The sequence below is a fragment of the Microcaecilia unicolor genome, chromosome 3, assembly GCF_901765095.1.
Source record: "Microcaecilia unicolor chromosome 3, aMicUni1.1, whole genome shotgun sequence".
In the NCBI taxonomy this organism is placed as follows: Eukaryota; Metazoa; Chordata; class Amphibia; order Gymnophiona; family Siphonopidae; genus Microcaecilia; species Microcaecilia unicolor.
Genome location: NC_044033.1, coordinates 324,022,203 through 324,047,682, shown reverse-complemented (window position 1 = coordinate 324,047,682; position 25,480 = coordinate 324,022,203). Strand labels below are relative to the sequence as shown.

The 25,480-nt window shown below is 41.9% G+C and overlaps 1 protein-coding gene across 2 annotated transcripts in view; it reads left to right on the top strand.

Moving 5' to 3' along the window:
• Positions 1–25,480, top strand: part of LOC115466843 (AT-rich interactive domain-containing protein 1B-like) — a 1,026,314-nt gene that overhangs the window by 708,930 nt on the left and 291,904 nt on the right. For both annotated transcript variants that reach the window (XM_030198387.1, XM_030198389.1), the window contains exon 6: positions 3,949–4,038. In XM_030198387.1, the coding sequence (XP_030054247.1) occupies positions 3,949–4,038 (90 nt within the window). The remainder of the gene's footprint in view (positions 1–3,948; positions 4,039–25,480) is intronic.

The following is a 25,480-nucleotide window of genomic DNA, read 5'->3' as shown; positions in this document are numbered from 1 at the left end:
TTTGCATTCTGCAGAGGGAAATAAGTATTTGATCCCCCACCAACCAGTAAGAGATCTGGCCCCTACAGACCAGGTAGATGCTCCAAATCAACTCGTTACCTGCATGACAGACAGCTGTCGGCAATGGTCACCTGTATGAAAGACACCTGTCCACAGACTCAGTGAATCAGTCAGACTCTAACCTCTACAAAATGGCCAAGAGCAAGGAGCTGTCTAAGGATGTCAGGGACAAGATCATACACCTGCACAAGGCTGGAATGGGCTACAAAACCATCAGTAAGACGCTGGGCGAGAAGGAGACAACTGTTGGTGCCATAGTAAGAAAATGGAAGAAGTACAAAATGACTGTCAATCGACAAAGATCTGGGGCTCCACGCAAAATCTCACCTCGTGGGGTATCCTTGATCATGAGGAAGGTTAGAAATCAGCCTACAACTACAAGGGGGGAACTTGTCAATGATCTCAAGGCAGCTGGGACCATTGTCACCACGAAAACCATTGGTAACACATTACGACATAACGGATTGCAATCCTGCAGTGCCCGCAAGGTCCCCCTGCTCCGGAAGGCACATGTGACGGCCCGTCTGAAGTTTGCCAGTGAACACCTGGATGATGCCGAGAGTGATTGGGAGAAGGTGCTGTGGTCAGATGAGACAAAAATTGAGCTCTTTGGCATGAACTCAACTCGCCGTGTTTGGAGGAAGAGAAATGCTGCCTATGACCCAAAGAACACCGTCCCCACTGTCAAGCATGGAGGTGGAAATGTTATGTTTTGGGGGTGTTTCTCTGCTAAGGGCACAGGACTACTTCACCGCATCAATGGGAGAATGGATGGGGCCATGTACCGTACAATTCTGAGTGACAACCTCCTTCCCTCCGCCAGGGCCTTAAAAATGGGTCGTGGCTGGGTCTTCCAGCACAACAATGACCCAAAACATACAGCCAAGGCAACAAAGGAGTGGCTCAGGAAGAAGCACATTAGGGTCATGGAGTGGCCTAGCCAGTCACCAGACCTTAATCCCATTGAAAACTTATGGAGGGAGCTGAAGCTGCGAGTTGCCAAGCGACAGCCCAGAACTCTTAATGATTTAGAGATGATCTGCAAAGAGGAGTGGACCAAAATTCCTCCTGACATGTGTGCAAACCTCATCATCAACTACAGAAGACGTCTGACCGCTGTGCTTGCCAACAAGGGTTTTGCCACCAAGTATTAGGTCTTGTTTGCCAGAGGGATTAAATACTTATTTCCCTCTGCAGAATGCAAATAAATTCATATACTTTCCACAATGTGATTTTCCGGATTTAATTTGTGATGTGCTATCTCTCACTGTTACCAATAACCTACCCTTCAATTATGGGCTGCTCATGTCTTTGTCAGTGGGCAAACTTACAAAATCAGCAAGGGATCAAATACTTATTTCCACCACTGTATCTGAGACTACCATTTTGTTTTTCTTCTTGAGATTTAGTCGGCCCCGATCGTATTATCGAAATGAAAGATGGCCGGCCATCCGTCTCTTTTCCAATCTGAAGAGCCTTAAACTCTTTAGCCTTTCCTCATACGAGAGGCATTCCATCCTCTTTATCATTTTGGTCACTCTTCTTTGAACTTTTTCTAATTTCACCATATCTGTTTTGAGATATGGTGATCAGAACGGAACGCAGTACTCAAGGTGCAGACACACCATGGAACGATACAAAGGCATTTTAGTGTTTTCGTTCTTATTCACCATCCCTTTCCTAATAATTCCTAGCATCCTGTTTGCTTTTTTGGCCACCGCCGCACACTGAGCAGAAGATTTCAGCATATTATCTAAAACACCACCTAGATCTTTTTCTTAAGTGGACACTGAGCAGAAGATTTTAGCATATTACCTTCAACAGCACCTAGGTATTTTTCTTAAGCGCTGACCCCCAAGGTGGACCCTAGCATCAGGTAACTATGATTCGGATTATTCTTTCCAGTGTGCATCAATTTGCATTTGTCCACATTAAATTTCATCTGCCATTTAGATGCCCAATCTTCCAATTTCCTAAGGTCTTCCTACAATATTTCACAGTCTGCACATGTTTTAACAACCTTGAATAGTTTTATATCATCTGCATATTTAATCACCTCATTTGTTCCGATTTCCATATCATTTATAAATATGTTGGATAACACCGGTCCCAGTACTGATCCCCGCAGCACTCCACTGTTCACCCTTCTCCATTGAGAGAAATGACCATTTAACCCTACCCTCTGTTTTCTTTCCAATAACCAATTCCTAATCCATACCAGAACCTTGCCTCCTATCCCACGACTCTTATTTTCTCAGGAGTCTCTCATGAGGAACTTTATCAAAAGCTTTCTGAAAATCTAGATACACTACATCAACCGGCTCACCTTTATCCACATGTTTATTCATGCCTTCAAAGAAATGAAGCAAATAGGTGAGGAAAGACTTCCCTCGGCTGAACCCATGCTAACTCTGTCCCATTAAACCATGTTTGTCTACGTGTTCTGTAATTTCATTCTTTATTATAGTTTCCACTATTTTGCCTGGCACTGACATCAGGCTTACCTGTCTATAATTTCCTGGATCACCCCTAGAACCAAGCATGCATGTGGGGGGGGGGGGGGGGGGGGGGAGCAGGGCAGACATTTTGGCAGCGAAAAGTGCTAGAGGAAGACTTCTGCTGGTGGACCTTAGGGACCCCCACCAGCCAAACCAAAAGACCTTGGGGGACCCAAATCCAATTTGGGGGGGGGGTCCAGGCCCTCAAGGCCCCCTGTAGTTATGCCACTTGTCTGTAGTGATTTTCAGCAGTATTTTCCAGTTTCACTGAAAATCCATTCATGGCCCTTATCAGCAAGACTTGGGTATCGTCCCTAACTTTTTTTAGTGTAATCTCAAAAAGCCCCTAATTAGCTTGAAAATAAATACCTTAATTACAATTTATAGACACCTAAAAATAGAAGCTTTATATATAATAAAATAACCTAGCAATTCCTCCATGTTGGAACCCAGTTCACTCCAATATCTTTGTTAAAGAAAGCAATGGAAACACCTGGAGTTGTGTTTGCCTTTCATTTAGCCATCTCTTCAACAAGACATATAACAAAGATGAAGACATGTGAAATTCCCCACATGCGCCTAGAACTGTCTTATAATGTTTATCTTCGCTACTATGCTTTATCATTATCATGTAACCCAAAATCCTTCTGTAATGCCAAATGCCTAAACTGTCCTATCTCCACTATTGATGATGTATTGTAAGCCACTTTGAGCCTGCAAAGAGGTGGGAAAAGGTGGGATACAAATGCAACAAATAAATAAATAGTACTAGATTTAATGTTGGCTTGTTAACGGAAACGTTTACATACTAATACTACAAATATCATATCTGTTTGGCCAAACACGCTAGAATCCTTTACTTAAGAAATGTGTCTGTTCATAGGCTGAACTCTTGACTTTCACTGAAATGAAATCAGTGAGTCACCAGCTAAGGGCTTTTTCCCCTCAGTGCAAATGACTATATCTTTCAAAGGGTAATATTTTGGCATCAGCCCTTGCCTGCCTGGTCAGAGGCCAGTGTAAATTCAGCAGGATAAGCTCTATTGTTTAGTGAAAAGTTTTTTGGGTTTTTTTAATTTTTTTTTTTAAATTTTGTTATTTTGCAGAAATGTGTGTCAGGAGATTTACAGCTATAAATTGGATCATATTGGTGAGGTTGGCAACTCTCTCAATATGACATTGAACATTTCAGCATGCCTGTTGCTAAGTAAGCTGAAAAGCACACTTGCTTCATTGCTTATTAAGACTGAAAAATAGTTGTTACATTTAACCCTTCTGTTGTTATATCATTGACTCATAACTGAGCTGCCCAAGTCTGAAAATTGCAGCTGAGATTAATGCAGGTTTTCGTGTCTCTCTCTCTCTCTCTATCCCCCCCAAAATGCTGCAGGTAGCCAGATTCCACCTCAGCCTCCTGGTAATCAATCAGAATCCAGTTCCCATCCTGCCTTGAGCCAGTCACCAATGCCGCAGGAACGAGGTTTGTTATTTATAACTTTCAATAAACCAATTTTTATTTATTCCTTTAGTTGGAAATGGTCAAAAGCATAACTGTTAAGGCTGGCTTGATTAGGCATTTGCCTAGGGTAGCAGCTTCTGGGGATGCATGGTGAAGCATCAAAGAGCAGCTGCAGTCAAAACAAAACAATAGATCTGAAAGTCACACAAATTGAAAGAACCATCAGCGTGTAAGTTCAACCACAGGGATGGGGACAATTTTCAAACAGTCTATTTAGCTGAGTAAAATGACTTTTGGAAATTGACCTCATTTTCTTTGTATGCATGAATATTTTTCCCTATGCTAGAGCCATGCTCCACATGCTTTTCTCACTTGTTAAAGAATGTTTTCGATACGGAGATGTTGGGATGATTATGATGGTTGAGTTTAATTATCAGATTCTTGAGGAAGATCCTAGAGGACTGAAGGATAATTGAGAGGGTCTGCAGGGCTAAATGGCTACCTAGAGTACCTAATATCCTTTCACTGGCCTTGATAAAAGAGGTTTATTTAGAAATTGCATTTTATTAGGAAAAGGTACCTGCTGTAAGAAGAAAAATATTCTGTTATAAAGATGCCAAGAGAATCATAAATATCTGTCCTGGAGTCTAATGCAGTGGGGTATAAATGTTCTAGTCTTGTAGACTGCTGTGTTTTTTTCACACCACTTTGAAGCTTCTGATACATCCATAGGTTTTATAGCAGTTTGTGTTTCACAAACTGAACTTCTGCATACCAAACATTCTTTTAGCTTCAAGCTAAAAAAGCTGAGACTTGAAATCATGAAACTCTGGGATTTTCAAGTCAGCCCTTTGTGGGAATACATCTTAAAGTGAGCTAGAGCAAACAGTAATCCACTGCCAGCTGCGTAAAATCACAAGATCCTAGAAACAACAGCCTGCATGTTACACCTCACTTTCAGATCCACACATATGCCAGAAGCTTCATAAAAGATGTATTATGTTGACTAAATAAACTTAAATCTTGTCCAGTTACTTCAGTATTGAATCCAAACTAACACAGACCACTTACTGGTTCATATAGATCTGAACCATTCGCAGTTCAGATAAATCCTGGACCCTCTGCAATTTGAATTGAATCTCTACTTTAGATTATTTTGTCACAGTAGAGATGTGTGTAGTCAAGTTCAGTTTCAGGTTATTTTGATATACCACAAAATCATAAAAGAATGTCTGTTTACGTAAGTAATATTGTATGGGAAAATTAGGACAAAACTGAGACAAATATAGCATATGAGGGGAGGCTCAAAAGGAGAGAGAGAAGCCACTCATAGTCCTTCATAATTGCAGATACAGGGGCAGAAGCAAGGGAAGAAACAAGAGGAAATGCAGTTTTAACTGTAGGCAAGGAGCGATATGCCAGGGTTCTAAGAGGGTTGTGGAAATGCCTGGATAAAAGGGCTTTAAGGGCACTCTTGAGTTTTGAAAATGAGGGTTCTGTTCTAAGACAGAACAGTAGAGAGGTGTGGTAGCTGTGTTAGTCCACTCTTAAAGGTTATCAATAGAAATCAAACAAAATAAAACATGGAAAAGAAAATAAGATGATACCTTTCTTATTGGACATAACTTAATACATTTCTTGATTAGCTTTCGAAGGTTGAAGAAGAAGGGCAACCTTCGAAAGCTAATCAAAAAAGAGAGAACAGAAAACCAATCCAAAGAGAAGGGGCAATTAAGCTAAAGCAATAATTATGGATGGTGTCAATCTAAATGAGATGGGACCAGAAGATGTTGACTGGAGGAGAGAAGGGTACATTAAAGCATATATGGAATGAGAAGGTCAAAGAGGAAAGATGGAAGTCCAGAATATAAAAGCTGATAGGTTGTGGTTAAATATTTATACAAAATCTCAAAAGCAACAGGGAGCCAGTGCTCTAAGATCAGAAAGGAGTGGGGGAGTGAGGTGACGTGATCATAATCTGGGAAAGTGGCATGCTGTGGTAAAGAGAATTGAGGTGGTCAATTTTGAGATCACAAGAGCAAGTAGGAGGATCTGGAGAGACACGGGTTCTAGCCAGACACCCAATTTTGGGTGGGCCTGGGCCCAAGATGGGTGGGCAGAAGAACCCCACCCCATCCCATAGGTGATTTGGTCTCTCCTCTCGCCTGCATGCCATATGGTCTCTCAAATATCCCTCCTCTCCTGCACACCTTTTAAATTTCAGATTTTCACCAGCAGTGAAGAGCAACTAATACACACTACTCATGTAGGCCCCACATCCTTCCCACTGATGCAGCTTCCTGTTTCCGCATAGGCGGGAATACATCAGATGGAAGTTTGTGGGGCCGGTGTAAGCAGTATGTATCAGTTGCTGCTTCCTGCAGGCGAAGATCTGCTATTTATAAGGTATGCAGGAGGGACAGTTGTTGGGAATCTCTGCCGGCCACATCAAGGTGTGCTGCTACTGGTGGGCCTGAGCTCAAAGAGGGTGGGCCTGGGCCCACCCAAGCCCACCCTTGACTACGCCACTGCCAATTAGTGATAGGAAAGCCTAACCCATGCAGTCAAAGTATTCATACCACACACTCTAAGAATAAATAAATATCTTGTTAAAACAAGTTAATAATTTGAATCCAACCTGAACATGCCTCATGAATTTCCATCGGGATAGTTCACTGAGAAAATATGGTTTTCAACAGCACCTGAAACTTTTTAACATTAAGCTTCTCACGAAGCATCCTAGGCAGTTCATTCCATAGTTGCAGACCTAACCAAAAGAAAGCACGCTTACAAGTTAATTTCCCGAAAGAGCGTGAAAACCTGGTTGGAACATAAGATTTTACCAGATCACCCAAATATGAGGGTAAGTTTTGACAAAATGCAACATGAGCCAGTTTTAGTATTTTTAACTGAACCTGCTGTCAAATGGAGAGCCAATGATAATGCCTAAACAATGGCGACATATGATCAAATTTACACCAATTACCCAGTAACCTAATCACTGTGTTTTGTACCAATTGCATGCACCTCAGATTAAATTGAGACAAACCTACATAAATACTATTCCCATATTCAAGTCGAGAGATCAATATAGTATGTAACAAAGTATACAATTGCCTTCCAAAGTTCCATAGAAACCTCTGGAACTTTGGAAGGCTAAGTGCTTTGAAAATATGCCTCAATGTCTCTTCAGTAAAAAAATAAAAGTTGGGAATCGATAGGAATCCCAAGATATTAAAAACTGGAACAGTAGGAACAGTTGCGGGTCCAACTTCATAGCTAGCAACCGTCCTGTCAACTAGCATGTTACTGTCTTAGACACATTCAGAACCAAATAGTTCCCCTGTAACCACTGCACTACTTTAGCTAGACACTGTTGAATATGGGTCAAATCGGGCTACAATGGATTAACCCCTACCCACAATAAGTATGTCATCTGCAGAACAGTACACATGAAGTCTGGATGCACAAATTAATGAAATTAAAAGTCTAAGAAAGATATTAAATAAAACATGGAAAACGGCAGACCCCTGAGGTACCCCCACATCCCAACAACGTCATAGATGAACCAAACATTACTTTAAATGTCCTTTGGCTAAGAAAAGACCAAAATCAATTTAAAGCTACCCCTCCAATTCCAATGGACCTCAACCGGCATAGCAAAAACTCATGATCCACCAAGTCAAATGCTGACACCAAATCCAATGAGATTGCTAAAGCTACACTTCCAGAATCAGTAGTCTCTTAAGTGTCATTTAGAAAATGGACCAAAATAGTCTCCTTGCTATGGTCTGAGCGGAACCCTGCTTGAAAAGGATGTAACATGTCAACTGTCTGAACAAAATCAACTAAATACTGAAGCACCACTTGCTCAAATATCTTAGCTGGCAAAGATAAATTTGAGATAGGCCGATAGTTTCGTACAATTCCCTTGAGAAGTTTTCAAAATAGGACAGACACATGTATTCTTCCAAGACTGAGGAACAATCCCAGAACTTAAATTATTATTCACCATTTATAGCAAAAGCGGAACCAATCTATGCCTATTCATCAAAACCCATGGCAACAGAACTGGATCTAAAAAGTTACTAAGCTTTTTAACTTTCATCAATAATTTCTCAAAAGAAACTAAGGGAAAAATACCAAATGAATCCAACACAGCCCCATGACCAGGCGATTAACCGAGCCCTCCATAATAATATATCTGCCTACAGATATTCCACCTTATTGGAAAAATACAATGCCAGACAATCAGCCGTAGGATTACCAACCTCACCAGCAGAACTAGTAATAGTATTGACAATTTGAAAAAGCTGGTGAGCACCATTATTACTTTCATTAACAAGATTAGCATAAAATTCCTTTTTGGCCTGTTTAACCTGCACGTCATAAAAATGCTTCTGCACCTGCCATTTCCTTAACAAAACCTCCATCCGATACTTTCTCCACGCCCTTTCACAACTTCTAATTTGCCTCTTCAATATTCTCAAACCATCATGAAACCATCCACACTACTTAGGTTTCCTTAGAGGCACAATAACTTCAGCGCCAACTGATCCATTGTCTCCGTCAAGACAGCAATCCAGTCCACTGCCTGTGTCTCCACCGATGATTCCAAGAAAGCGGTTGAAAACCGCATACTCAACGGCGACATCTCATCAGGATCAGTTCTGTGTGTTAACTATGTGCCCTGTGGGCTCAGTGCAGGGCATTCCCCCTGCATTTATCGCACAGTTTTTGCACTTAACCACACTTTAATTTTTGCGTTAAATGTGCAAACATTATTGCAGTTTGGTGAAAGAGCACCTTAGTGTTTCTGTTTGGAATAAGAGGAAATACTGCCAGGCAGGTAGAAATTCTACAGTTAATGTCTAAAGGGAATCCAGGAGGAGCTCATCTGCAGTGGTTTCAGGAAGAGTATTAAAGCTGTTCAGAAGAAAGGGATGATCTGCAGAAAGCTGTAAAAGTAGAAATATGGGGAAAACTGAGGATAGGTCCTTTCCTGAGTGTACCTTTGCTGGGGTGTGGCTGATGAAGAAACCCCCCTCTATGTGCAGACTTCTACTGACTATTGTATGGACTGTGGTGACTTTTTTTTCTGTTTTTTTGCCGGGGGGGGGGGGGCTGTATGGATTGCACCAGGTATATATGTAATGTCTGCCAAATAATACATCCGCATCATGTACACTGATAAATGATTAAATGTTGCAGTAACCACATCTAAGAATTTTCAATGGATTTCCACAGGCCTAAGAAGTTCTGAACCTTGAAAGATTATCTTTAGGAATGGAGCTGGTAACGCGGGGTCAAATGGCCTTCTAAACTCTCCAAATAGCTCCTGTGTCCAGTCAGGACAGCAGATGGGCCAGGGGCTACAATCGTGTTCAGTTATTTTTGAGTGCCTGGCTTGGTTTTACCTATCAAGTGTATGATGGCTTGTGGACCAGTGGTTTCATACTGCTGATGTGAGATTGTGGTTGGCTAGGTCTTATTGATTTCTCATAGCATGGTCTCTGCAGCTTCTCTATATTCAGGTCTGCACGCATGCAAACATGTGTGCAATCCCTTCTCTGTCTAGACATTGATTACTGCTTCCTTTTGAAATGGAAAACTTCACCTTTCAAAAAAGGCCAGTGCATTAGCTTGAGTCCTTTGCTCGCTTGAAATTGTACTGGGGGGTGGGGGATTAGGGCTTAACATTAAAAAAAAAAAAGTGCTTTTCATTTCCTGATTTAAAAAAAATAACATTGAAAAGAAGGCAGAAAATCTCTTCTGCTCAGGACATCTGATCAACAAGCATCCATCTTTTCAAACAGTTTAGACACCTGATGCAATGATATTATTTTGTAGCAAAAACACTGGCTCTCAGATTTGTTAGAATGCATTTGTTTTGTTCCTTCTGACATTTCACATATTTCCCCCCTTTCTTATTCTGAGAGATATCCAATGGGATACTAACAATCAGAGTGGTGCAGTAGAATCCCATTTTAGAGAAGTTTGTGTCTGCACCAGCAATGCATTTCAGGGATGCTTTGATTGTCCATTATGAATTCCTTACTGAAGCCTGAGAAGACCTTTGGAGATCTGGGATGTGCCTGCTGTGAGATCTGTAGTTGATAAAAGCAGCCGGTTATGACTCCACCCGACCCATGGCTTTTTATTTTCTGACTCCTTTTACCTGAAATAACCTACTCCTTTCTCTCCATGTTACCTCCTCCTTTAAGGTTTTAAGGCTGACCTTAAAACCTGGTTATTCAAAGAAGCATTTGGTATTTCTGATTGACTTCTAGAACTGTCTGACATTGATCCCATTAGACCCATTTCTCCTGCCCTCTCTCTTTACCATTTTTTGTAACTTACCCTGAACTATTTTCCCTTGGTAGTGCGTGTGTTTCTTTCCTTTAATTTATGGGGATCCTTTCTTAATGTACATTAGACTTATAAATGGTTTTGCTCTGATTTCAATTTAAACGGTATAGTAAATTTTAATAAACTATAAGGTAGTTTGTTTTCTTTTCCCTGGCATTCATGAGTATTCTGCTGAGAGTTTTCACATGCACCCTAGTTAGGAGATATTGTTTTATATCCTGAAATATATCAGGATATCATACTATAGAGCCAGCTTTGTAATGTGAGCCCTGATTGCAAGGGCAAGCCTGTATGGGTCGAAATGAATGATGATGATAATAAAATGGCAAAAAAAAGACAGAAAGAGCGCAAGGAGAGGCTCCTGTAATTGTTTCCCCTTTTAATTTTCACAGCAGTATGTAGTTAAATATTCATGATGATGCCAGCGGTTATTCTAAAGGGCTGAAACGGATCTGGAGTTACAGAATCAACACTGACTATTTAACCCTTTTCATCTAATGCACCATCAGGGATTTGTTTGGTAAAAATCTCAGCGTACTGGAATAATTAGAAGATAGTAATGAGGATTTAATTAGTCCTTGAGATGCAGTGAAATAGGACCAGGGAGAACTTGGCTGTTTGGACATGGACTGCAAGCAGAATTGGTGCCACAGCAGTGGCTATGATGTTGATGGAAATATATTCTGTAGCTGGAGGCAGTTTATCTGGCAGTATTCCATGCCTGTCAGATCTGCATGGAAGAGACAGAGTGAAACAGTTGGAATAGCATTCCCACTTTTACCACCCTTCCTCCCCCACAGCCCGTGCTGCCTTCACTTTTATTCATTTTCAAACCAATGCAGTATTAAATGGAAAATACAATAGTTGTATGGCTCAAAGGTAAAAGCTAGCAGCCAGTATGGAGCCACAAGAGACACTTATACACAGGTCATGTTTGTAAAAGAAGGTCTGCTTCTAGGGGGCAATTTATGACTACCCACAATATCAAAAAGCGCATAATGTATTTTCAAAGTGAAAACGTGCATACTTTATGATTTGAAAATTGCTTTAGGGAAACTGTGTGCACACGCTTACACCTGCTGTTTGTGCACAGAGATTTTTGGGGTTAAAAATGTCCATACTTTTGTATTTTTTAAAGTACATGTGTAAATGTCAATCCTGTCCCAAGTCCACCCTTGAAAGCATGTCTTCAAGCAGCAGGTAAAGTTATGAACATACAGGCTTTAAAGACATCATTTTACTAGAATATAGAATGGACAGTTCTATCAAAGCCTGTTTCCATGGGTAACACAGTACTTTAGCTACAGAAATGGCTTTGAAAATTAGCACCTTAATGAATATCGTGCATTTAATAATACAATGGATGCTGGCACCAAATAATTGCATGCTGATTCGTTAAAAGAATCTCAAGTAAGAGATGAGGGTGTTAATGTACAACAGGAGCAGACATAATATAGTATGGAATATGGATGCTACATCAACTCTGATTGGATGTGTAATGCACTAATAGTTCTTTTGATGATGGTTCTTATAGCGCATGCTTTATGGTTGCTAAGCCCCCCTCCCCCAAGCTGTTTCTCAGTCCTTGTCTCATTTACCTCTCATTCCTCCCCACCTCAGAACTGACTCTCCATATGATTTCTGTCTCTGGTTGATACTATAGTAGTGTTTTGCCACTTCATGTTTGTGGGAAAATAAGCAATTTCTTAGAGGTGGGTGGACCCATGGTTTTTTTTCAGCTGCAAATCGTGAGTCACAATGCATTTGTTTTCTAGAATGCAGTCATCTCCCAACAGTAATGGTGGTTGCCATTTGCAGATCACAAAGTGCCTCTTTGGAGAGTTTACCCAACTGAATCCAGAGCAGAAATGATAGGTTACGCCAGCTGAAGTTTTATTCTCAAGAAAGCTTGGGTGTGTATAATTTATGTAATTCTTTTCATGTCACTCTCAGAGTTCAAACAAAATCCCAAATCCAGTCTGAGGTAGTGAACGCCTCTGTGGGATTTGGGTTGGTCATATCCGCAGTCAGCCTGTGCTTTGAGAGTCATGTGTCAGCTTGGGTTAAAGTACTATAGCCAGCCTGGCACTAGGAGGAGAGGGTAGCCTTGGCAGCCCTGCAAAAAAAAGAAATTTAGTTGTGGGTGCCTTTTGCCTAAATGAAGAAAACCAGTAAAAGAGACAGATGCAGTGCACCAAAATTAATATAAAAAGGGTACTGGTGGATAGAGGAAGGCAGAGCTATCATGCATAAATTGGAGTGAATTAAAAAAAAAAACACACACACACACAAAGCAAAAAGTACTCAAACTAGTATTTTGAAGTAAAACACCATTATTAGCACCCTCTTGCCTCCAAATAACATATCTACAGCCCTTTTATTAGGCAAAAGCAATAGACAAAACAAAATATAAGTAGCTGTTCAACATTGTTGGACTCGGAGCTGTCCTGTACCCTCTTGTTCCTTATCTCCTCACCTGGTAGTTTCCAGGAGGGTACCTGCCTTTCATCGCGTTTTTTATGCTGGCATTCTTCTAGGACAGACAGCTGCTTCCCCTTTGAAAATGTACTGGTGCTGGAATAAAGTTGCCAACAGTGTATGTATTGCTTTGGTCATCAAAATACCAAATCTCTTATTCAGGTCCTCTTGTGCGGAGATATGCTTTAGGGAATCCACTTGCTTTCCTCCCCAAAACAGCACATGTCAAAATACAATTATTAAACAATATATTATTATACATGGCACATAACACAGACAAAGATTTGTCTGATAATGGAGAATTTGAGCTTCATTCAGAAGCTTAGAAATTATCCAGGTTTCTTTGTAAAATGTAGCTTGCTTGAACCAAGTAAAACTGTCTTCTGTAAGTCTGCTGTTGTCAAATCTGAAATTTAAAGGTATTGTAGAAATGTGTCCTGCCATAGTGTAAATGATACCTAAGGCTCCTACAACAATTAGGGTAACCTGACCTGGCGTGTTCCAGAGACTTGCCATTTCTATTGTCAGGTCTCAATATTTTGTTAATTTTTGTAATTCCTTGTCATTCTTTTGTTTCTTGGTACTAGAGTGTCAATGAAAATCACAATATTGTTTTTGATTACCGGGATATCAGGTGTGTTACATTCCAAATGTCGATATGTTTGAATTTGTAAATCCCATAAAATCTTTACTTTTTCATTTTCTATGATTTTTTGTATACATTCAGGCTTATTTTCGAAAGAGAAGGGCGCCCATCTTTCGACACAAATCGGAAGATGGTCATCCTTCTCTCAGCGTCACCCAAATCGGCATAATCGAAAGCCGATTTTGGGCATCCCCAACTGCTTCCCGTCGCGGGGACGACCAACGTTCCTGGGGGCGTGTCGGAGGCACAGTGAAAGCGGGACTAGGGTGTCCCTAACACATGGGCGTCCTCCAGCAATAATGGAAAAAAGAAGGGCGTCCCTGATGAGCACTTGGCCGACTTTACTTGGTCCATTTTGTTTCACGACCAAGCCTCAAAAAGGTGCCCAAACTGACCAGATGACCACCGGAGGGAATCGGAGATGACCTCCCCTGACTCCCCCAGTGGTCACTAACCCCCTCCCACCCTGAGAAAAACAACTTTAAAAACTGTTTTTGCCAGCCTCAAATATCATACTCAGGTCCATCGCAGCAGTATGCAGGTCCCTGGGAAGGGGAGGTGTGTGTGTGTCAGCGGAGGCATAGCGAAGGCGTGGACGTCCTTCTTTCAGACATTTTGGACGTCCTGAACTTCCCCCCCCCCCCCCAAAGGGACTGCCAAATTTCAAGGGAGTGGAGTGGAGGCCTAGTGGTTAGAGCACTGGTCTTGCAATCCAGAGGTGGCCGGCTCAAATCCCACTGCTGCTATTTGTGATCCAAAATCCAAATAAATAAATAAAGGGGGTGTCAGAGGCATAGCAAAGGCATGGACATCCTTCTCACAGAAACATCTACATTTTGGACGTCCTTCACCCATACTCTAAAAAAAAAAAAAAAAAAGAAGACGTCCCTGACGAGCACTTGGACGTTTTCACCTGAATTTGTATTTTTCTAAGGTTGTAGATGGCAATTTATTTAAGGTTGCAGACGGCTATCTCTGCACTGGCTTCCCCTCCTTAGGAAGGAAATCGTATGCAAATGAGCTAACAGCAAGCAGCTCATTTGCATGCGATTTCCTTCATGCATGCCTGTTCCTTTCCGAATCGCTATGGGATCAGTAAGGGAAGGGCTTTTTCCGTTCAGTTAGTGTATCAGTTAGTCCACTGCAGTGCCCTCTAGGGTGCCCGGTTGGTGTCCTGGCGTGTCAGGGGGACCAGTGCACTATGAATGCTGGCTCCTCCCACAACCAAATTAGTTGGATTTGGTCATTTTTTAGATGGGCGTCCTCGGTTTCCATTATCGCTGAAAACCAGGGATGACCATCTCTAAGGTCGACCTAAATGTTGAGATTTGGGCGTCTCCGACCGTATTATCAAAATGAAAGATGGACGCCAATCTTGTTTCGATTATACAGGTTTTCCCGCCCCTTTATGGAGCAGTCCTGCGAGAACGGCCCCAGGAAAACTTGGGCGCCCCATTCGATTATGCCCCTCTATGTTTTTTATTGGTATTTGTTGAAGCTAAAGTTGTATTTCTTGCACAAGCTCCAGTGGATCATTGTGGCTACACTGTTGTGACATTGTTCGTAGTCAGTTTGGGCAATTTTGCTACATCCACTAAGCAAATGGCCAACTTTTTCATAATTTTCATTACATAATGTACATTTGCTATCGGTCAAAATATGTTGAATATTCACTTTCATGCAGTTAGTTTGTAAAGCTTGTTCCTGAGCTTCAAAAATGAATCCTTCCATCTCCTTGAGGGTACCCAGCTGAAGCCATTGACATGACAATTCCTGATGCTTTCAAGTTTATTACTGTTTACTAGGCCACCAGCCGGGAGTGCCATCTAAGCGGCTTACAATATATGCAAATATATGTTTCTCTAAGATACTGTTCCTGTATGACCTTGTATTTCCAGTTAGCCAAATAGGGTTCCAGTTGTTTAGTTCTTCATTCATTTTTCTTCTCTTTTACCTTAATGATGTTCTCCCTGCAAACTTGCTTGTCATTTTTTCAATGCTGGTCTTGATGTCATCATTCAGTCATAAGAACATAAGAATAGCCATACTGGGTCAGATCAATGGTCCATCTAGCCCAGTATCCTGTTTCTAGCTGTGGCCAGTCCAGGTCACAAGTACCTGGCAGAAACCCAAATGATAGCAACATTCCGTACTACCAGTTCCAGAGCAAGTAGTGGCTTTCCCATGTCTGTCTCAGTTGCTTTTACTACATTCTTCGGCAAAGGGTTCCAGAGCTTAACTATTCAATGAGTGAAAAAATATTTCATTTGTTTTAAAAGTATTTCCATGTAACTTCCTTGTGTGTCCCCTAGTCTTTGCTGAAATGAGTAAAAAATTGATTCACTTCTATTCATTCAACACCACTCAGGATTTTGTAAACCTCAATCATATCTCCCCTCAGCTGTCTGTTTTCCAAGCTGAAGAGCCCTTACCTCTTCAGCCTTTCCTCATACGAGAGGAATTCCATCCTCTTTATCATTTCGGTCGCTCTTCTTTGAACCTTTTCTAATTCCGCTATACAGTCTGTCTAACTTGGAGCAGACCCTGACCACCAATTCTTTGTGATAAACATAGCTGGTTAGTGTCGCTTTGAGGGTGTCATTAGCTTTCATTTTTTCCTGTCTAGATTATCCAGTTCTAGTTGGGTCCAGTGTACAATTCCAGCTGTGTATCTGACCCAGGTATTTATGGCCTCAATAGTGTTTCCACTGTTTAGTTTTGAGTTTAGGACTTTCTGGACCCACTTTAAGTATTGTGGTTTTGTTTTATTTATTTATTTATTAGGATTTATTTACCGCCTTTTTAAAGGAATTCACTCAAGTCCTTAACTGCGTCATGTAAGGTGTTATCCGATTGTTGTCAATAGGCAAATATTTTATTAGCGATTACATTTATTTTCTCTCTGTTCTGCATTTTTGAAATCTACTCAGAATAGTGCATTGTTTTGTTCTGCACCCCTTCTCTGGAATTCAGGTCCCTTAGCGTTAAGTACAGAGCCCTCTTTTCTAAGGTTTAAGACAGGTTTTAAAACATATCTTTTTCATAGGGCCTATGATGGGATTTGATCGTGGGTGCAGAGAGTTCAGAGTACAGACTCTAATTACCTTCCTTATCTCTGACTATGTGAATTGGCATACTTTTTCTTTTTCTTGAGATTTTAAATTTACTTTTTTAAACTACCTTGTTATGTATTACAGGAGATACAGTATATAAGTGGCCTAGTGGTTAGAGCACTGGTCTTGAAATCCAGAGGTGGCCGCCGTTTCAAATCCCAGTGCTTCTCCTTATCATCTGGGGCAAGTCACTTAAGCCTCCATTGCCTCAGGTACAGATTGTGAGCACTCCTGGGACAGAAAAATATCCAACGTACCTGCATGTAACTCACCTTGAGCTACTACTGAAAAAGGTGTGAGCAGAATCTAAATAAATAACAAAATTAATAAATCATAATCATCTGGCCCATTCCACATCATTCTCGGTAACTGCCATTTTGTTTAGAAGGTGACAAAGAACTTCCACACATATGGTTTGATAACATGTTAGATGAAATTACAGTTAGCAATTTCAACATTGTCGACAACCATATAGTAGGTCATGATCAAGAATGTTCTGCCAGTTGTCATCCATTCGTCTGTTTTCTGAGATCATAGTGTTTTGTTTAACTGCATAGCTATTCTCTCGTAGAGGTTGATCAAATGTTTGAGCCAGAATCCATGCGGGTCATCTTTTCCTTTTTTCAAAAATCCACGAGAAGGACTCAGGAGATACTAGTCAAAGGAGTTTATTGAGATTTCACCGAAAGGATTTGACACAGCGGCCATGTTTCGGTGCCTATGCACCTGCCTCAGGAGTCTGACCAATCAGGTATTTCTGGCTCTAAATAAACCACAGTATGACTAAACAAATTAAAGGAGAAGTCTCTGCAGCGGAGGAAACATCCAGCATTGCCGAATAGTGAAAGCACACAAAATGGAAAACCAAGAAAATATACTGTTTGAGGAGATTTGCGATAGTACTGAACTGTGATTGTAAATGCCATGATATCATTTTGAGATTATTTGACGCTATGCTGACCATCTGAAAAGCCCTGATATGTACAGACCAAGTTGACAAGTTTATGAACTGTTTTTTTCAAGCTACTGTTAGTAAAGCAAGTTGATGTTGAAATATGGGGACTCCTGCCTATTTTGTGTGTGAGTGAATTAAAGATCATCCAGAAAAAAGTACCTTTCAGTCTACCATGATTTAGCCCAGCCCCAGCCTATGCCCAGCCCAACAACATCTTGAACTCTGTTTTGGTACATCCTGGTCTGACCCAAAGAGCTTAGCCGGTGCCTGTGAACTGAATGAGTGGGACCAGGTTTGCATTCACTATTGAGAATGGGTTATGTTTGGATTACTCTTAGTCTTGCTCATCAACCAAGACCTGTCTGGCTTGGGAGACCCCACCCCCCAGTAGCTATAGTACTGCCAGCATAACGTTTTGCATAACAAGGTACACAAGCTCCTTCACTGCATCATGGTGATGGCCCACGATGGGATTATTATTATCATTATTATTATATTATTGATATACCACCTTTCTATAGTACAACCAAAGTGGTTTACATATTATAGACAGGTATTTTCTCTGGCCTTAGTGGGATCATCATCTAAATTTTTGTACCTAGGACAATGGAGGGTTAAGTGACTTGTTATATCATTTTGTCAAATCATTACTTAGTAACTGTCTGACTTGGAGTTTGGGGATGCACCTAAGTGACTGATCTCTTTTCACCACCATAATGAGTCCTCAGATTGCACTGTTGTTGGATTTTCCTCTTCCCTACAGACTTTTCTCTGTGTTCTCCATTCTTGCTTGCTGCAGTATACTACTGTTTCAGGCTTAGTTGGCATGTGTGTAAACTTCTGTCTCAAGTGGCTAAATTGGTCAGATGCAGCATCCAGGCTATGCTGTGCCCCAGCTGTAGGCCTAGTCTGCCTCTCCTATTCCCTGGACCCTTGTAGAAAAAAGACCCCGGGTTTTTCATGCAAGTCCCTTTTATATCCTTCCCTCCAGGTAAATAAAGGGACTCCTCCTTCCCTTTGCGTGTCACGAAAGTCCAGCCTCAGTGGTATCATATAGCAGTTAAGGTTTAACAGGAGCAGGGACTCCAGAATGTTCTTTGTTGTGGACATAAAGGGCACAGTTCTGAGGCTTCAACTACACCACTCGGTATTTTGCTTTGGTTAATAAAAGTATAGAGCTTTATTTGACAACCCAGCTGAGAAAATGTTCTGGCTAGGCTGATCAGACAGCTGCTTTGGAGCTCAGAATCCGATTGTGGAATTGTTGACAATGTGTGTTTATTTTAAGCCAGAGGACACATACCTTCTGCAGGAAATGTTTGGCTTTCCTCACCAGGTAGTAGAAAGTGAGCTAAGGAGGAGATGACAGCAGTAGAATTCATTTTGTAAACTTTGGCATCATTAAAGAAGAGAGGCCTTTTATATGAGAGTGCACTTTTTACTTTGGTTCTGTGACTTAGGATCTATACAAGAAAAGAAAGAACTGTGTCTCATCACTGACATTCTCTTGAGCCTGCTGTCCTACTTATAGTTCACATAGTAAATGACAGCAGATAAAGACCTGAACGGTCCATCCAGTCTGCCCAACAAGATAAATTCATTTTATATGGTATGTAATACTTTATACCCGAGTTTGATTTGTCCCTGCCTTTCTCAGGGCATAGACCGTAAAAGTCTGCCCAACCCTGTTCCTGTACTAAAAGTTCTGAAGCTAACGTCGAAGCCCCTTAAAATTTACACTCCAGCCCAGGGGCGTAGCCAGCCTTCCGTGGGTGAGGGGTCCAGAGCCCGGGGGGAGGGGGCACATTTTAGCCCTCCCCCCGGCACCGCCCCCCCCCCCACCGCCGACATTGCCGCCCCCCTCCCGCCGCGAACCCGCCGCCGCTGCAGCCTACCTTTACTTTTGCTGGCGGGGGATCCCACTCCCCGCCAGCCGACGTCTTCTTCTCAGTTGCTTCCTGCTCTTCAATTTGTTTGCTGACGTCCTGCACGTACAATTACGTGTGCAGGACGTCAGCAAGCAAATTGAAGAGCAGGAAGGACTGAGAAGACGTCGGCTGGCGGGGAGTGGGATCCCCCGCCAGCAAAAGTAAAGGTAGGCGGCAGCGGGGGCGGGTTCACCGGGAGGGGGGTCCTGGGGTGAATCTGCGGGGGCCCCGGCCCCCTCAGGCCCCACGTAGCTACGCCACTGCTCCAGCCCCTCCATATCTATTCAGTCACGATCAGGGCACAGACTGTAGAAGTCCGCCCTGCACCGGTTTTACTCTCCAAATACTGGTGTCGCCACCCAATCTCCACAATACTACTGCTTAACACTTCTAAAGTGCTACTAGGGTTACGCAGCGCTGTACAGTTTAACAAAGAAGGACAGTCCCTGCTCAAAGGAGCTTACAATCTAATGGACAAAATGTGCAGTCAAACAAATTGGGGCAGTCTAGATCTATGATCTAGGTCTGTGATCTAGACCTATGGAATCTCCACTAAGATTCAATAGATCCATTCCTTCTAAATAGGATTGATCAGACTGGGTACAAGTCCTCTTGATCTATACTGAAACATTTGTAGAAAAGGACTTGTGTCCTGAGTGTGCGTTTAGCAGCACGGGTTTTTCACTGTTGTCTTTAAATATTGCAGTTTTAAGTTCTCCATGAATAACATAGCAAAAAATGCAACTTCTTTTAGGCTTCCACCTCATTTGGAAACTTTCCCAAATTAGGGTGAAGTGTATGGATCTTATTTACAGCTTATGAAAGGGAACGTGTACTATGGTGCTCATTTTCAAAGCACATAGACATACAAAGTCACATAGGTTACTATGAGGGGCATTTTTGTTATGATGTCTAAGTCCGACTTTGGATGTTTTGCTCAAATGTACAGAATCAGAATAGCAAATATAGCCCAACTCAGTCCCTGGAGTATCTGGGAGTTCGATTCGACACCCAAGTGGGCAGAGTGTTCCTGCCAGACAATCGGATTGTCAAGCTTCAGGCTCAGATGGACCAGTTCCTAGTAGCCTCTCCTCTTCGGGCTTGGGACTATGTGCAGCTGTTGGGCTCTATGATGGCCACGATGGAAGTAGTGCCCTGGGCCAGGGCTCATATGAGACCACTACAACACTCTTTGCTGCAGCGCTGGACTCCGATGTCGGAGGATTATGCTGTGCGCCTTCCCTTGGACCCAGCAGTGCGCAAGGCGCTGAGCTGGTGGACGCAGACAGACAAGTTGTCTGCAGGAATGCCTCTGGTGACCCCGGAGTGGATTGTCGTCACGACGGACGCCTCTTTGTCGGGCTGGGGAGCCCACTGCTTGGGAAGGACAGCGCAGGGGCTCTGGTCTCCTGCAGAGGTAAAGTGGTCTATCAACCTCCTGGAACTCAGAGCCATTCGGTTGGCACTTTTGGAGTTCATCCCGGTACTGGCGTTGAAGCCTGTACGGGTCCTGTCGGACAATGCCACGGCTGTGGCCTATGTCAACTGCCAGGGAGGTACCAAGAGCGCCCCTCTAGCCAAGGAGGCCATGAATCTATGCCAGTGGGCGGAAGCGAACCTGGAACAGCTGTCAGCGGCCCACATTGCCGGAGTCATGAATGTCAAGGCGGACTTTCTCAGTCGCCATACCTTGGAGCCCGGAGAGTGGCAGCTATCTGTTCAGGCGTTCTTGGACATCACGAAGCGCTGGGGCCAGCCGAGCCTAGATCTGGTCACTTGCTAGATGTTTTTATGGTCTTTGCATTTATCTTTTTGGTACATTTTAAAAAAAAAAACCCATGCAAGTGAAAAACGCACAAAATCAAACCATTGGAATGTAGGAGGAGCCGGCATTCTTAGTAGACTGGTCACAAAGACATCCCAGCAGAGCAGTGGGGCACCCTAGGGGGCACTGCGGTGGACTTCACCTGAAAGCTCCCAGGTACACATCTCACCATTGCTTCCTTATATTGTATAGTGAGCCCACCAAAAATAGAGTGCCGTTTTTTAAAACATTGCGTGACTTGCATCGGTATTTGGCACATTAGAAAGTTGAGTGTCCACTTGAAAAACTTGATGACCCTGAGGAAGCCAGTTTTATGGTGAAACAGGTCTTGTCGGTATGGGTGATTCAGAGAGACTGAGTAATGTAACATTAAAGCTGTATATATATATATATATATATATATATATATATATATATATATATATATATATATATATTGCTTTAAACTTCTCAACTCAAAACTTATATCTTGCGTTTTAAAATAAGTAGATTTAAATATATTGGAGTAAGATTCATATTGAACTGTAAGAAGGAAGAGTCAAATGTTTATGATCTCTACATATATTAGTCATTATTAAAACAGGTCTAAGCTCAAAATGTCTTTGTTTTTGTCCTGGATGTGTTTGTTTTGTTACATTATGGATGAAAAATGTCCAGGTCTTAGGAACGCCCAAATCCTGCTCAACATGCCCCCAACACACCCCCCTGAAATTTGGATGCATTGCAAACAAACTGCGTAGAAAAACATCTTGAAAATGGGTTTTGAAAATACTGATTTGGATGTTTTGGTGAGAAAAACATCTAAGTGCTGCTTTATGTCACTTTTTAGACATTTTTCTCTTTCGAAAATGAGCCCCTGTGTAACTTTGTAAGCCTATGTGGTTTGGAAATGAGCCTCTTTATGTCTTAATAAATTAATGGAAACTGAAAGAGAGAAAAATATTGTATTTGAATAAGTTGTAGTTACTAAAGTAAAAAAGTAAAAACATTTCTTTAAACATCTCAAAACACTGACTGAATCCGTCATACAAAAAGGATACAACCCCCAAATAAATCACCAAGATTACCGTCCCTTAAAATAACCAGAGAAAATTTACTGCAGTACAAACAAAAGAAAATCACAGAGAGAGTGCCTTTTGTAGTGACATGCAATCCAGAGCTAGAAAAACTGAGAAGAATCATAAAAGATCTACCCCAGGAGGATGAATTACTGAAAGATATTCCCAGTTCTACCAATGCTGGTCTTCCAACAACCATCAAATCTGAAACAAAAATTAATGAAAACAAACCTCCCAATTGAAACTGAAAAAGAGAATGGCACATGTCCCTGCAAGATATCAAGTTGCAGACTGTGCCAACACATATCACAGGACCCCACAGTCACTCATATGGAAAAACATTCAGCAGACGGGGATCCTACACATGCTGTTCTTCAAATGTAGTGTATTTTATTCAGTGCAAAAAATGTGAAAAAGGATGCTATATTGGAGAGACAGGCCAAATGCTTGAGACGAGTCTGAATCTACACAGACATCACATCAGAAACTATAATGCTAACCAGGGTGATACCTCTGTAGGACAGCATTTTGCTAGACCAGAGCACTGCACTAATGACTTTATGGTGAGAATACTAAAAGGAAATTTCAAAACCATCCAGGAATGTAAAAACCTTTGAAATTAAAATGATGAAATAGTTTGGCACCCACCAGACAGGACTTAACAAATATCTGGGTTTCCTATCACATTGTTAACCATAAAATGATACTGCTTTGTCACCCTCTGATCATCTGTCCATCTTTCCTTGTTTCTCACCCCACTTCCCCATCCACCCCTACCTCCCTCGTGAGACTGTCATTGGAATGCTTTTATGTTTCGTAGATATATTCTGATATATACCATCATTTGCTCATTTCTGATCCAAAGAAGAAGGGTTACCTTCAAAAGCTCATCAAAAAATGTATTAAGTTAGTCCAATAAAAAAGGTGGCATTTTCTTTTCTTTTTTTGTTTTATTACTGTTTATTACCTTTATATTTTCCCAAATTAAAAAATTCAAAACAAAAAACCTAAAAAACATTTTTAAAACAGACCAAAATAAATAAATGTAGCTTTAACAACTAATAAGTAATCATTAGAGAAAAGCAGCTCTTTAACCCCCTTGTTTACCCTGTGCGCCAATGCCGACACAGCCCATTCACTTTGAATGGGCTGTGTCAGCAGCGGCTAGCGCAGCTTAGTAAACAGGGGAGTAAATTATAAAAGCTGTTAAGTTGCTATGAGCATCAAAGCATTTATATATGACTTAAAAAAAGAACTGAGTAAAATGGCTGTATGAACATGGCTATTAAACAGATGTCATTTAAATTATTGAGTTCTTAGGTATTTCTAAAATGTATACTTAGACACTGCTCTATAGTTAGAAGGATCTCTACCATCATCATTTTGGCTTTTAAGTAGTCGGATCAATATAATGTTGCCGAGATTTTTTGGAAAATAAGGACCTCTTGGCCCATGTGGAGGGGCATAATCGAACGGGGCGCCCAAGTTTCCTGAGGGCGTCCTCGCAGGACGTCCCCGCAATGGGGCGGAGAAACCCATATTATCGAGAAAGATGGGCGGCCATCTTTCGTTTCGATAATTCAGTCGGCGACGCCCAAATCTCAACATTTAGGTCGACCTTAGAGATGGTCATCCCTGATTTTCAGCGATAATGGAAACCGAGGATGCCCATCTCAGAAATGACCAAATCCAAGCCATTTGGTCATGGGAGGAGCCAGCATTTGTAGTGCACTGGTCCCCCTGACAAGCCAAAACACCAACCGGGCACCCTAGAAGGCACAGCAGTGGACTTCAGAAAAAGCTCCCAGGTGCATAGCTCCCTTACCTTGCGTGCTGAGCCCCCCCAAAAAAAACCCACTCCCTACAACTGTACACCACTACCATGGCCCTTAGGGATGAAGCGGGGCACCTACATATGGGTACAGTGGGTTTGTGGTGGGCTCACATTTACCACCACAAGTTTAACAGGTGGGGGGATGGGCCTGGGTCCGCCTGCCTGAAGTGCACTGCAGTACCCTCTAAAACTGCTCCAGGGACCTGCATACTGTTGTCATGGAGCTAGGTATGATATTTGAGGCTGGCATAGAGGCTGGAAAAAATATTTTAAGAAATTGTTTAGGGTGGGAGGGGGTTAGTGACCACTGGGGGAGTAAGGGGAGGTCATTCCCAATTCCCTCCGGTGGTCATATGGTGATTTAGGGCACATTTTTGTGACTTGGTTGTAAAACAAAAGGGCCACGTAAAGTCGGCCAAGTGTTCGTCAGGGACGGCCTTCTTTTTTCCATTATCGGCCGAGGACGCCCATGTGTTAAGCACGCCCCAGTCCCGCCTTTGCTATGCTTTTCGACACGCTCCCATGAAGTTTGGTCGTTCCCGCGATGGAAAGCAATTGAGGACGCCCAAAATTGGCTTTCGTTTATGCCGATATGGGCGACCCTGGGAGAAGGACGCTCATCTCCCAATTTGTGTCAAAAGATGGGCGCCCTTCTCTTTCGAAAATAAGCCTGATAGTAAGCAATCCAATAAATGTTGAAGACACCAATCTTAAAAAAATAAATAGGACAAGAGTCCAAATAGCAATGTTTGGATGGAAATTTCTTTAGAAAAAAGTTAGATTTTTGATAAATCAATAGGAAAAAATTATCCTAATTCATTTCAACTGGTAATAACATAATATCAGAAGTGAGCTTCATACCACATGAGACTTTTCTTCATGTCTATCTGAAGGGGAATTCTCTCCTTTCAGCCGCATGATTCTGGAGACCATCTGGATAGAAATGCATGCTGCAATTGGTGCATATGGGTCCTGACCCATGGCACAAGTTCCAACAGTTTTCATAGAATATTAAGTAATCCCACATGCTCTTGTGCTGCAGCTTTTAATAGACCCTGAAACCTGAAGCTATAATTTGCTGCTGATTTTGGTGTTGGTGTTATTCTATAACAATGCATGTGACACCCATGGCCCTCCCATTTCCGTGTCCCCTTTTTCAGATCGCACCTAAATTTATGCATGTAAAGTTCAATAAAATGTAATTAATGCCAGTAATTGCTTGTTTAAAAGCCAATTATTGGCGGTAATTAGCTTATT